The sequence below is a fragment of the Mycetomoellerius zeteki genome, unplaced genomic scaffold (assembly GCF_001594055.1).
Source record: "Mycetomoellerius zeteki isolate Tzet28-1 unplaced genomic scaffold, Tzet1.0 scaffold182, whole genome shotgun sequence".
Taxonomy (NCBI): Eukaryota; Metazoa; Arthropoda; class Insecta; order Hymenoptera; family Formicidae; genus Mycetomoellerius; species Mycetomoellerius zeteki.
The window spans coordinates 71,319-86,743 of NW_017256778.1; the positions used below are offsets into that span (position 1 = coordinate 71,319).

General features: G+C 32.9%; 1 protein-coding gene across 1 annotated transcript; it reads right to left on the reverse strand.

Annotated features, from left to right (window-relative positions):
- Positions 1 to 271: 271 nt before the first annotated feature.
- l(2)37Cd (general transcription factor IIIC subunit l(2)37Cd) lies at positions 272 to 13,598 on the reverse strand. Its single transcript, XM_018446485.1, is given in 9 exon segments — positions 272 to 415; positions 485 to 668; positions 4,362 to 4,570; positions 4,672 to 4,915; positions 4,918 to 5,255; positions 8,639 to 8,981; positions 8,984 to 9,205; positions 9,282 to 9,437; positions 13,384 to 13,598. Coding segments are annotated over 9 exon segments (1,947 nt in total). The 5' UTR covers positions 13,528 to 13,598; the 3' UTR covers positions 272 to 308.
- Between the last annotated feature and the right edge of the window lie 1,827 nt (positions 13,599 to 15,425).

A 15,425-nucleotide genomic window follows, 5' to 3' on the forward strand; every position in this document is an offset into this window, starting at 1 on the left:
ATAACCACGCAAAAACTGATCAAAATCCGTCAAATACCATACATACCTATGTGAATCTCTCCTTGTTAAAATTAAGTCAGAAATAATACATCTTTTCTCAGGGACTAATGCTTTATAAACAAATGTTAAGCATTAGAATATGATATTTTAATATTTTCAAAAGAGCAATATATATATATATATATATTTCAGAAATTTTTTTTTACATAATTATAACTTTGATTGCTTAGATTCAAGCTCTAGAACTTTCATTATTAGTTATATTCCGTTGTTAATTTCGAAATAAACGTAATACTTTAAATATTAGCCTAAATTTCCGTAGAATTTGTTGCATTCTTTTTTGTTTTTTTATTAATCATTTTATTATATTTTAATTTAATGCCATATTTCCGTTTTCGTGGAAGCGATGTTGGATCTGTAATAAAAATGTAAGTTTTTTTATCATCAATAAATTTGTCTTTAACATACTGATATTGACACGTACGATCCTCAGGAATATTCATCCTTTTTCTCAAAACAGCTCGTACTTGTTTATTTAAAATTTCTCTGCACTGTACGTCAAAATCAGTTGGCAGCCATCCTCTCTTTTCATGACATCTTATACCAGGTAAAGGATCAGGGAGTTTTGCCAACATTTCCTGTATTTCTGCTACTAAGACGTCACAATACTAATAACAAAAGAGGAGAAAAATAGTTTATAATAGTGCTTAGAATCGAGAACAAATCGAATACGATTAATTTCAAAGCTATATTTTAAATTTACCAGAAATGTTTTAGATTATTTGAGAATGAAAGTTGTATTCGAACTAGAAGTTCTAAAACATCACTCCGAAGGTTTCTTCGCATCGCAAACTCCAACATGTTCCAACATGCTCCTGCCATAGCTCCTACTCACTCTATCAAGCGCATTGGAGTGAGTAAGAGCTATGGTAAAGAGCATGTTGGAACATGTTGGAGCATACGACGCGAACAAACCTCGAGATCTTGGATGGAGAAAAAACTAATAAATCGCACTGATCAATTGGTCGAATTGCTCAAATGTGATTTGTTAATTTTTTTTCTCTGTCCGAGATCTTACAGCTATTTCAATGGTCTGTTTTCTGTTCCTTCACTAGACTGCACTAGAACTCTCTTTCTCACTTTCGACAAATATCAGACATATACCTATCTCACTTTAAGTGAGATTCCAAAAGTGTAACGTACACTCAGTGGTGTCAGATTCTGGCTTGCGCCATCAACGCGTAGCGCGTGGTGGGGGAAGAGTGGGGGTAGTTTCCTATAGCTGTAGCCAAGAAGACTAGAGACCAGGGGTGCGTTCCAAAACTCGACTCTATCAACTCCGAGTATCTTTTATCCTTGTTCAACATTCGGTGAAGAACAAGGATAAATGATACTCGGAGTTGATAGTCGAGTTTTGGAACGCACCCCAGGAGAGTCAACTCGCGTGGTGGGGGTGAGTCAAAAAACGTCCGCGGCTATTCACACGATGTGCAGCGGCACTGTTCATTGTGTGAAAGTTCGATATAAGAGCGACAAAGTGACGATTATAGAACGATAGAGCGACAACTATATAGAGCGACAGAGAGGACTAATGAAGCGCAAGAGTGGGGGAAGTTATCCGTCGCCACTTTTTGCCTCACCCCCACTACCGCTATTGGCACGAGTTGACTCTCCTGGTTCTAGTCTTCTTGGCTGTAGCTATCGGCAACTACTCCCACTCTTCCCCCACCACTCGCTACGCGTTGGTAACGCAAGCCAGAATCTGGCACCACTGCATACACTAGTTCCGCCACAGAAAACAAATCTTACCAAGAATCGCAAACATAAGATTTTAGATCTAATTTCAGATAAATGGAGATAACAACAGCCGGCAATAAATATTAAAGAAAAAAAAACGTTCTTTGTATTTTAAAGTGATTTTTTAGTAAATCGAGTTACCATAAAAATGTCTAATTTTTCTATATAATGAAGTTGAAGTACCGAAATTGACGTGTGCAAAATTCTACGGTAAGTCATCGATGAAATAAGAGAGGAAAAAAAAGTTGAAAATATAACTTTTCACGTATAACTTACAAGAGAACCTCGCGAGATATCCAATTCTGATTTTAGTGAATTTGATTTCACCCCTTCAAACCGTTTTTCGCCGCAACTGATATTTTCTAAATTCATCTCTTTATATAAGCTACAAGTTATATTATATAAGCTACAAGTTCACAAAGTTTCATTAAAATCAGAATTTGACACCTCGCGAGGTTCCCTTGTTAGTAACATATAAGGCTCGCAGACGCTTCTTTGATTAATTGCATACAAATCTTACCATAGACTTTTCTCAAAAACGAAATTATAATAGTTTAAAAAATTACGATTTTATTGATCACAGAAAAGTAATAGGTCATTCTGGAAAGATATTTGATATTGAAGTGGTAAAATATCGAGTGAAATGTAATGGCAACATGTGACAGATAAATGCTCTAGCCGAATAAAAAGGGTCGAAATCCCCCCTACCAGTGATGGGAAATTAGCCCCGCGCAACATGGAGAATCAGTCTCACTTTTGCCCCACCAAGTAACGCCGCGCGCTTGGCCAGCTTCGGCGCTGAGCGAGCGAAGTAGCGGTAGCACTGAAATACTGAACAGCAGACTAGCCTTCTCCCCTTTGGCGTGCCAAGAGCAAATGAAACAGCGAGAGAGGCAGATAGCCTTTCTCGCTCTAGTTGCTTATTTTCAAGTGATTGAAAAGCGAAAATGCTTTCTCGGTAATCTCGGCATGTATCTGTAAGGCAGAAAGGAATATTCTAGATAACGTATAAGTTTTAATAAATTTAGTAATCATATACCCCTGCCATTAACGTATAATAGCAAAAATGATTTCAAAACGCGATAATTTATGAAATATTAATTGTTTACGATTTTCTATGCAAGTTATATACCGCGTTCATAAACATGATCTTTCTATTAAATTATTTTTATTTCAGTGATGTATTCAAAGAATGATGTATTAAATTGATACACTATACATCAAAATGATTAATTAAATAGTTTGCTGTCCAGTATTTCAGTGCTATCACTGCTTCGCTCGCTCAACGCCGAAGTTAGCCGAGCGCGGCGTCACTTAGTGGAGCAAAAGTGGAGGGGCTGATTCTCCGTGTTGCGCGGGGCCAATTTCCTATCACTGGCGCGCAGCCTAAATGCCGATCGGCATTTAGGCTGCGCGCGAGTTGGTGAAGTGAGGGGCAGGAACCAATCTGAAAATTGAAATGTGCAACTAAATCCCAGCTCTCTCTCTGTCTAAGGTCTAACTAGATCTTAAGTGCTTATATGATTCTGTATGAATTTATATATACAGGATTTCACGAGGCAGGATCAATATCTTGTGGAAGATTATAGTATCGATCATTTTAAGCAAAAATATTCATATGAACATGTATCCTATTTCGAACGGTTTCCGAGATAGGGCGAATTTGGCATGCAATACTGCCACTTCTTTCAGTTCACTTACTTCTTTTGGCGTCGCTGTTTATTTTCTGTTTTCGCTGTGACCTGTTAAGCGCTTACAACGTTACAATCAACACAACAGTCAGTGTTGTTTGTAACGTTGTAGAAACGTTGTTAAAAATGCCACACATATTCACACATGCCGAATATACAGATATGCTGTATGTTTACGACTTCTGCGATGGTAGTGCCTTTGCTGCTGTCAAAGAATATCATAGACGCTTTCCTACACGCAGAATTCCGAATCGGAGAGTGTTTTTCAAGAGATTGCGTGAAAGTGGTACGTTTCCTAGTGTTCATATTATATCGCCCTATCTCGGAAATCGTTCGAAATAGAACTCATGTTCGTATGAACATTTTTGTTTAAAATGATCGATACTATCATCTCCCACAAGATATAAGACCCTTCCTCATGAAACACCCTGTATACTACATATGTAATCCTTTAAAATGCGCGGCAAAATGATTTTTCGATCTTGAGACGCAAACTCTACTAAACTACCGCAGTAATATCACTAGTTAACTTGACTAACAATTTAACAATTTGATGCTTTTTCGTATCTTATTGTTAGAACGATTTTAATAATGCTGAGTGACATTAAAATCTGTAAAGGACTACATATATAGTATATAAATTCACACAAAATCATATAAGCACTTAAGATCCAGCTAGACTGTTTAAGACATTGATTTAAGATTTTATTTAATCAAAATCATTCGAGCTTGAAGATGAAATATTTTACTTCCAACTATTTACTTCCAATTACATAATTTATTGGAATATTTTTTGCCTAAACTTATTATATTATACTTATTATATTTTACCTTCGTAACGTACTGTTTTTATAAAAAAAACTATTGGCAAACCTGATAAAACATTTGTCGAGAAGGAGGTACCATACCTTCCCGGTATATGTACACATTCTCGTATAAATGCCGCTCCTTCTTCAAATTTTGTTCCTGATTCAACGTAGCAGTAAGTACTGCAGGTTTCTGTTTAGAAACAGGTGCTGATTTATACGGTAATGTGTAATTTGAATAATTTCTTTTACATCTGACAGTTGAACCTAATCCATCTACAAATCACATGAGAGTTAATTTAATAGAATCTTATATTAAATAAAGTATACTTCAGAATTTAGATATATCTTTGACAGTCAAAAATAATATAACTTACGCATAGCTTTTAATCTATAATCCAATGTCTGATATTTTCTTGCATTAACATCCTTTCTTGGATCATAGCCCAGTTTTACCCACATAATTCTCCATGGTCCAGTCATAAAATAATATGCTACTGATGGTAATAATATCTTCAATTGTTCGGACGTAAATCGTGTTTTATACATAATGGCATTTTTTGACCAGATTGGACGCTCTTCAAACAGTTGACGTACTTGATCCAAGTGTGTGGTTTGAAGATTTGAAGAAATTTCACTTTCATAGCTGTTTCAATGCCTTTTGGCGCCGCGGTAGGTACTTCAGATGTAGAAAAGTACACGTAACTGGGAAAGCCTGCTTTAGATTTTTTGTTTGTACCAATTACATTGTCTGAGTTTGAATCTATTTCAGTTTTGGGTATATACTGTTGGACAGTGTCCATTCTGCTGAAAACAGCTGGTGGTAGAAAATAAGGTACATCGTTCTTCAACCAAGAATAAAGAGGAATGTCCGTTGGATAAATCAAGCTGTATATACATTCCAATTTTTTTGGATTTGATCTGTTCTGTGTCATTGGCACATATTGAAAATCACATAAATCTAAACAGAAAAGATATTAAATTTTAATATATAATATGAGTATGTAATATGAAAAAAATTAATATAAAGATAATATGTGCTTTTTGTATAATTTACATAATACGCACGCACGCACGCACAGGGTAATTTATTTTAATCTTAATAGATAAATATTTCGAAAAATATAGAAGATACAGAAAAATGTTTCAGACAAAAATGGAACGATTTCAAGGGAGACATATTTTGGCCACGTTTTTTTTTTTTAAGTGGAGACATCAAAAAGATACGAAGGTCACTCAATTTTTTTTTAATGGAATTATATTTCATTTTATTTGAGGAGAAGGGACGATGTAAGAGCGTTAATTAAATGGAAGAGAAAAATAAATACTGGTTAGGAAAAGAAGAGGGGAGATGTCTTTCCTATGATGGAGGTGATGATACTTGAAACATTATGTTAAAGAATATAAGGAGATAAGAAGTAGCTTTGAGAAGAGTTAGGGATAGATAAAGATGAGAGTATAAGTATAGGGGGAAGATTTAGACGAACTTAAAGGAAGGGTGCTGAAAAAATTATGGAAGAATAGAGAGAAGGAAGTAAAAAATAAAAAAAGTAGGAAAAGATATAGAGATTAATATACATATAGATAGGAAAGTAATGTATTATAAGTCCATAAATAAGGAATAAGCTAAAGTAAGGATAAGAATAAAGTAAGGAGACGAATATTTAGTAAGGCTCCAATGTTTGGAGTATAAAGAGAGTAAGGTTTGGTCAGGCTAGGCTGAGCTAAGTAACTAAGGACGGAATCCATAAACTTTGCTTAAGATTCGAGATAGTCTTAAGCTAGTGCATGAACCAATCAGAGAGCCGTATTAGCATCTTAAGGCCGGAATCAGACTAAGCATTGAAGATTGAGATTGAAGATTAAAAGATTGAAATTTGACCAATCAAAATAATAGGAGCTAAAAGTCCTTTGCCCTCATTGGTCAAATTTCAATTTTCAATCTTCGATCTCAATCTTCAATGCGTAGTCTGATTCCGACCTAAGACATTGCTTGAGATTAAGACCGGACTATGGGGATTCCGTCCTAAGTAACTAAATAAGGTGTAGTGTAATCTATTTTAGTTTTAGATATTTATTTATTTATTTAAGTTAGTTTGGTTTAAGTAAATTTAAATTTAATATGACTGCGTAAAATATGGCTGTGAATTATAAATATATGCGAATTTAAGCACCTGGATGTATGGATGTATATTGTATGTATATAAATATAAGTAGAGTATAAGTGATGACTGATAGATAATAACAAGAATAGGAAGGATGAGCAGTTAAGAAAGTATATAAGGTATGGATGAGTGAATGAATTAAGGAGAATTGTAAACCAAGTCCCCTTCTTGGCTTGTAAATACGCTGAAGTGAATAAATATTCTATTCTATTTCTTTTTTATTTAATGATTCCTCTAATTATTTTACACATAAAAGCATTAAAATAAAGATATTAAAAAATCAATAGTTTACGAAATATTTTATACTTTATTTTGGCATATATTGATACAAAATATTAAATATTTCGTAAAACCATTGATTTTTTTATAATTGTACCTTGACACTTTTGTGAACAGAATAATGAGATGAATTGTGAAGACACATAATTGCTTATTTACAAAAGTATAAATATGTATCCATTTTATCTACATATTTTTTTTAACAAATATGTTTTCTTTACACCAATTGATTTATCTTCTTATTCTATTTATAAAAATATTAAGGCATGATTATCAAAAAATTAATAGTTTACGAGAAATTAAATATTTTATGTCAATATGAATAAGACAGAATAAAGTATAAATTATCTAGTAAACTATTGATTTTTTATATCTCTACCTTAATACTTTTATAATGCAAAATAATTAGAGGAATCGTATTAAGTTAAAAGATCATATATAATTTCATCTAAAAAAAAGTAGAGTGACCTTCGTATCTTTTTGACCCCTCCATCTAGAAAAAAAATAACGTGATCAAAATACGTCTCCCTTGAAATCGTTCCACTTATTCTCTGTAACGTTTTTCCATATCTTTTACATTTTTCGAAATATTTGTCTAAGATTAAATTGAATCACTCCGTATATACAGAGGGTGTCCCTCATATAAGTAACCACCCCTTGTTATCTCATAAATTAAGAGAGGTAAACTTAAGAAATATATCAAATTAAACTATTCTAACTAAACTATTGTAAGCCAAGTGATCACTTAGAAAAATTATCTGTGTTAAAGACTGGAGAGATATGCATAATTTTTGCACGATAAAATAAATATTTTAATATAATAAAAGTTGTAGTGTCCATTCTGATGAGTACAACTATATGTACAATATAACATAACAAAATTACAAATTATACAAGTTATATTTTGGTTTAAGGTTTTACGTAGACTATTACTTTTTCAGTTTTGGGTGCGATATAGTTCCAACTCCGAAACTGAAAAGGTAGTAATCCCTGCAAAACTTCAAAATTTTGTTAAATCATATATCGTTTGTTATATTATATATTATATATTGTACTCGTTAAAAGAGACGCTACAATTATATCAAAATATTTATTTTACATGTAAAAATTATGCATATCTGTTCTGCAATATGGATAATTTTTCTGAGGTGTACTTATAATAGAACAGTTTAATTTGATATCCCTCTGATGGAAAAATTTCGCTAATATTTCAGTGAAATATTTTAGAGAAATAAAATTAATTAATCTAGCTTTATTACTAAAATAAATATTATTGATTATTATCATATTCTAGAATACATGCAATAAAATTGTAATAAAAAAACGTTTCCCCTTGAATTCGGGAATTAATTTCATGGTGCTCCTAAACGGTTACCCATTTTAATGCCTAAACGTATGAAATCGGTCATTCTAGGACGTGCTGAACTTGAATATAAAGCCTAAAATTCTCCAAAGTTCCCCGGACTTTGGAGAATTTTAGGCTTCATATTCAAGTTCAGCACGTCCTAGAATGACCGATTTCATACGTTTCAATTACAGACAAATTTTGACCCTAAACTGTCACCGTTCTTTCAAAGAAATTTGAGCAAATTTTAATGAAATTTTCGAATAAATTTGCGGAGAAATTTTAGTTCGATTTCGATGATTTTTTAATATTTTTGCTGAAACATTCACTTTCAGTGAAATTTACGCGGAATTTTAACAAATTTTCAACAACTTCTCTAAAATATTACTTTCAGCAAAATGTCTGCAAAATTTCAACAAAACTTTTCTACCAGAGATTATATTTATTAGGGCTATCTTTGTTTAGAAAATAAAAAAAGGGATAGCTATTTAATAGTGACATTCTGTATATACATATACATATTTATGTATAGCATATATTATATACAATATATACTCGTAAATTTGAATTCAGTCTCTATTCTTCCCAATATTTTTAAACGTGGCACTTTGTAATCTGTTCCTTGAGATAAATTTTCATATTTATTGTTGTTGAAGATAAACAGATTCTTTTTCCTTTTCAATAGACTCTTGTCTATATACGTATCATATAGGTTTTTATTATCTGTAGCATATTTTTTTTCAGCTGCTCCTTTATTATTACAATGAATAAAGTTGACACTGCAATTTTTTTCCTGGTTAACAAAATGATCAACATTAACATTGCCTTCATGATTATACTTTTTTCCTTATAATAGCAAATATTGAATTAATTTGTTTATTTTTTTCAAGGGAATGTATGAAGGTCTTTACTAGCAGGAATAACTTTTATGTCTACAATATCTATAGATTTTGGTTTTATAAGCTCCATGATAACATTTTTGACTTGTGTTACCTTATTTCTGTTTATTCTAACTCTAAATAAAAAGCCATTTGTACTATGTCTATCCCCACAAGTAGGCTTGCTATAACCATCGTCAGATCTAAATCGTAGTTCTAATCTTCTGTTAGGAGCCTCTACAGTCTGTTAAATAATCAGATATATAGTTAGTCAATATAATTAAACTAACTGAATATAGTATTTATTATTTGTATTATACCATAGATATAGAACTAATGCCACCCAATGTTTCAATAGCTTTATCGACATTAACAATGTTTCCTGGATATTTAATACATATCAATTTCTTGTCGAATCTGTGTCCAGAAATTACTTGGCCTGCATATTTACCATCTTGTTGATTATTTATCTTTATCTAAAATAAAACAAATAGATTCTATATATATTCTAACATACTTGATAATACCTCATAAATTATAAACATATAAAATTGTAAAAAAAATTTATAATATAAAGTAATGAATAAATTGACATAACGTAGTTCTTTGTAAAAAAATATATATATAAGCTTTATAAATATATATAATTTTCTTATCAGTTTTATAGTTTTCACAAAATAATTTTACATAACATAATTGTGCATCTATTGTGTGGACTATAAGTATTTAACTCGTAGCCTCTTATTTTCTGTCCTTTTATATTTTACATATTTAAATACAGGAAGTAAATTATACAAAAACTTCCAAGTTTAGATAGATTTATTATTAATGTATAAAAGATAAATGTTTACTTTTTAATCCCTTATATTATATAGATTTTTAAAAATTTATGTGTATAATTATATATTATAATTTTGACTTTCCACCATCCTGTACTTATGTTTATATACAGAAATTAAAAAAAGGTTGGAACCCCCAATTTACTCGGAAGTTTACAATTACAGTAAAAATGAATTTTTAATGCAAAAATAAGAGGAATAATCTCCAATGGCCTTGATCTTAACAAATGTTATCCAGGACATGATCCTGAACATTCAAGAGATTTTAGCCGTCGGTCAGATACCTTGCGTAATACCGGTGATACTGTAAACTTCAAGCCTTATAATTCGAAAAGTAATTAATGAAAAGTAACTTTATTATAGTATTTTGAAAAGCTCTTGACACCAACTGTTAGATTCTGGCATCAAAAATAGTATGCTCCATTTTAAAAAATCGATTTTACCTTGACCTGACTTTGGTGACACCACCTAAGGTCAAACTGATAAGATCTGTAAATAGATCTTTTTATACCTTACAATTTTTGTCTGAAACATTTCTTTCAAATACGTCATCCTCCCAAGTAAATCCGGGGTTCCGACCTTTTTTGAACACTTTATATACACACACGCACGCACGCACGCACGCACAAATATACAGGGTATCCCATTTTAAATAATGCATTAGATTTCTCGAAAACTATGGTCGATACAGAAAAATATTTCAAATAAAAGTTATATGGTTCGAAGGACATAAGAAAGTACCATTATTGATTTGACTTTGGATGGCGTCGTTAAGGTCAGGTCAAGAGCAAATTGATTTTTCTTCTGTCCCCCTCCGAGCCATACAACTTTTGTTTGAAACATTTTTCTGTATCTCCCATAGTTTTCAAGAAATCTTAATGCATTATTTAAAATGGGACATCCTGTATATATAGATATATATACAAATATACATACAGGGTTGGCAAACGTTACTTTTCAGTTACTTTGTCGTTACTTTTTATAGTAAACAATTTGATGACGATGTTGCAATTTTTTATGACGATAACGCTAACTAACTAAACGCTAAGGTTGTACTAAAGTTAGAAAAGTCACTTTGAAAAGTAACTTGTCACTATTATGCGTTACACCGAAAAAATTATAAGTATAACGAGTAACGCGTAACGTTACGCGTAACGTTACTCGTTACTAAAAAGTAACGCGTTACAAATTAGGAGTTATTTTTTTCAGTAACGAATGACTTTTTCAATCCATTATAAGTAACAATTGACTTTTCTAACTCTGATGTTTTTACCATCATAAAAAATTCACAATATCATTATCAAATTGTTATTATAACAAGGTAACGATCAACAAAGTAACGGCGTTACAAGTAACGCGTTACTTGCCAACCTTGTATACATATAAATATACATATATGATATATTCCATGTCAGGGATTCACCTAAAAATGAACTGTTTAGGATTCTTTAAATGATCATAAAAACATATTAGTGCACATATTATATAAGATTTAAAGTCAAAGAAATGAATATTATATGTCTCGAGTTTAAAGATGACACATACATGGTCAATAGTACTGATCATTAATACTGAATCAATAATACTGACATATGCATCAATATTTTTGTAATCTTACACAATCAGTACAATATATTTCACTTTAATTTTACGTACATTATCTATTGCACTGATGACATAGGTACTGTGACATGAATTCTAATAAAGCGATACTGATGCTTGAGAATCAAAATCCAGATCAATGTCGGTATTCTATGTCAATTCATCAATATTAACTATATATAATCAGTAATATTATCAGTATTTAGTAATACTGACAGTATCATTCATCATGTAGGGTTACCTTAAGATATTGCAGATAGTCACTCTAAGACACTTTTTTTAACATTTGTAGCTAAATATACAAAATTTTTATAAACATGATTTTTTAAGATCACCCCTTCCTTCCCCGATTCCGGTAATGGTGCTTGTACAAAACTAGATATATCAGATATTTTAATATAACAGATATCTAATTACATATATATATATATGTGTGTGTGTGTGTGTGGTAATTATTTAGAATAGCTACCTCACCTCTGATTTTAATGAAATTAAGCTCATTCGACGCGTTTTATTCAAAACGAAAGAATCCGGCAGAAAATTGCAGCGGTCGGTTCCGCGAATCAAGATATTAAACATAAAGCTGATTCTACAATAAGTCGGTAGTCAGTAGTAAATTTTTTTATCGATAAATCGGTAAAGTTGGCCAATGACTAACTTGTACAACTAAGGCCCAGTTCCACAACTCACAATTAACTCTTAATCGAAGTTCAACTTGTTTTTCATCTCTTTCCAATTCTAGAATTAGAAAGAGACAATGAATAAGTTGAACCTCAGTTAAGAGTTAACCATGAGTTGTGGAACTGAGTCCAAGACTACCGATTTTCTTAAAACTGACCAAATTCGACTTTATTCCTTCCCATTAGTCGAATTAAATGACTCGCTGTATAATTAAAAACTAGTAGATGCGAAAAATTATAGTCATCTATATATTTAGATTAAAACTGGTTAAGTCCGATCTACAATTGCGTAAACGTAGTTGTAAATGGTTGTAAAATGTTGTAAAGCGAAGTTTTAACCTGCTACTCCCGGTTGTGTAAAGTGTGTTATGAAAAATGGTTCAACTCTATCTTTCACAACTACGACTGCGTAAAATGTAAGAGTGAATCAATCACAGTGCTGTCACATTGTGTCTACATTGTTATCGTCCTTTTTGTCTCGACGTATGGAAATGAGTGCAAAATGTTTTTTTCATCTTTTATTGTGTTGATTTTATGATATATTATTTGATGAGTTTATTACATTACGAATATATTATATTACTAGTGTGGAACACGGAGAAAGTGTTGTGAGCAATACTCAATTTGAAGATGAAAGTTCATTGAATCTTTACTCGATTATAGATTAATATGTTGTACAACATTTACTGCTACTACTATTCCCATAACCTTACATCTACGTTTACGTAATTGTAGATCAGGCTTAATGCCTGAGGGGTTTACAATAGAAGTTGTAGCGGTCGTAGAGTTTTAAGTCGTAGAAAATTAACCAATCACAATCAAATATGAGAAGAATAATTGACTCTGATTGGTCAATTTTCTATGCTTTAGACCCTAGGACCGCTACGACTTCTATTGTAGACCCCGCATTAAGATTTCCGACTATCGACTCATTGTAGAATCAGTTTTAAAGTTGACGGTTATTGAGGTTAGAAAATCTGTCACAGACTTACTGCAGCGCTATTTACACATACTTTAGTCAGTATTTATTTAGAATTGTACCTCACCTCCGATTTTAATGAAAGGAACTTTTTCTGCGAACGGATTCTTTGTTTCGTGCGAAAACGCACGTCAAATTGGTCTAACTTCATCAATATTGAAGAGGAGTGAGCTAAAGAAAACATTTACTTTAAATACTTGTTTTTGTACAAAATGGAATCGAATCAGTATCTCTATTACAATTTAAAATAGGAAGATTTTAAAGTAAACATTTACATTTATTCATATTATAAAGTAATTTTGTATAAAGTATTTAGACATACGTTAACGTTATTCTCCGGCAATTCAATAAAGGAGTCATCGCTGTCAATTTCATGACAATAATCATCCACGTTAAAGTCTATATCTTTATCGTCTTGTTTATCGGACGTTTCGATGTCACTTGGATCACTTGCTTCGCTCATCATACGATTTCTTTACCTTTAAGTTCTCAAATTAAATTCTTTAGTCGTTTTTTTGAGTGCTATTCCCAAAGAGGTTGTACGGTTGTATCAAAAACGCCTGAACTTCTTTTTAACTGAAGGTTTGTTTGCGTCGCATGCTCCAACATGTTCCAATATGCTCCTACTGTAGCGCTTAAGGTGCCTTTTCATGCTGACGCTCAACGCTCATTTTCGGCATCAAAATAAGTCGCGTGTCAGAAATTGACGAATGTCAAGCGTCAATTTGATCATGTGACCTATTTAGACGCTGAAAATGGATGCATTCAGTACCACGACCGCTCACTGAGCGCTCATTGAGCTCTTGTATCTGTTTGGTCTATATTTTTAGTTCTAACGGTATATACCAATAAGATGCAAGTGCTCACTAAGGCTGATATTACATGAATGCGGAAACACGGAAACGCGCAACCAATCAGTAATCGGTGAAACCATAACAGCGGATTGCTTCTGATTGGTTACGCGTTTCCGCATTTCCGCGTTTCCGCGCTCATGTAATAGCACCCTAAGCGCTCAGTGAGCGGTTGTAGTACTGAATGCACCCAATGAGTGTCGAGCATCAGTATGAAAAGATACCTTTAAGGTGCCATTACATGCGAGCGTCGAGCATCTGCGCAGAAAATTACTGCGGGGCTGCGTTCAGGAATTACCCCGGATCTACAATAGGGTTTTAAGCCTTAAGTCATAAAAAATGGACGAATCATAGTCGATTATTCTCCTCGAATTCGATTGTAATTGGTCAATTTCTTACGGCTTAAAACACCTATTGTAGATACGGACTTAGGGCCATAGCACACAAAAAAAACTTAAGCAATAAAACATAAGCAGTAAGCGAATCCAACATGTTGATTTCCTTACTGCTTACGTCTTAATGCCTTAAATTTTTTGTATGCCAGGGCCCTTACGACTAGATAACTCTAGTGTGCATATTTGCTATAATATACGTTACGTAACTTGTAGCTTAGAGTTATCTGGGCGTAATTCCTGAACGCAGCCCTGATCACTGCGCAGAAGTTTGAATCTCCAGACTCCTGCGTAATAATAATCTTCTGCATAGCTTCTTGACGCAAAATGATAAATTATGAGAGGTTATATTCTGATATACATTACTATCCTAACATATAATGCTGAAAATTTATATTTATTTACAATATATAGTGTAAACTACTATAATTTTATCGATTTTTGAGAGGACCCCCGTAGATTGCACCTTTACCTAAACTACAAGATTCCACTATTATGTATCTCGTACATTAAATTCAATTTCAGTAAAATTATTAAACATATCACTGCGCATGCTTTGACGCTCTACGCTTGACGCTGTCATGTAAAGGCACCTTTATCGTTTACAAATATTAAACAAGGATGAAATGATGCTCGCGAGCGTTGCAAACGTTAAGTGGAACGCGCCCATAATGCCCATGGCACATACAAAAACGTAAGGCCGTAATACGTAAGCAGTAAAGAAATCGTAAAGCGGGGAGCACAGACTCTTGCATAACGCATAACACGTAATGCATAAGAAAATGTATCAATCAAAGCCCTCCGTTTCCTTCCTTTCCATGAAATAAAGAATTCTGATTGATTGAATTTCTTATGCATTACATGTTATGCGTTATGCAAAAGTCTGTGCTCCCCGCTTTAGATTGGATTCGCTACTGGCCTTACGGTCTCTATTGTGATTGGCCAATTCGCTTACTGATTATGTCTTACGGCCTTATGTTTTTGTATGTGCCATGGGCTTAAAGGAGCTTACAGACCAGAGCGGCGCAGCGGTGAGCGACGAGCGGTAGCCCAATGAGAGCCACGCTTTTGCGTGACATCATTAGTGAAGCATGGCTTTTATTGGGCTACCGCTCCCCGCT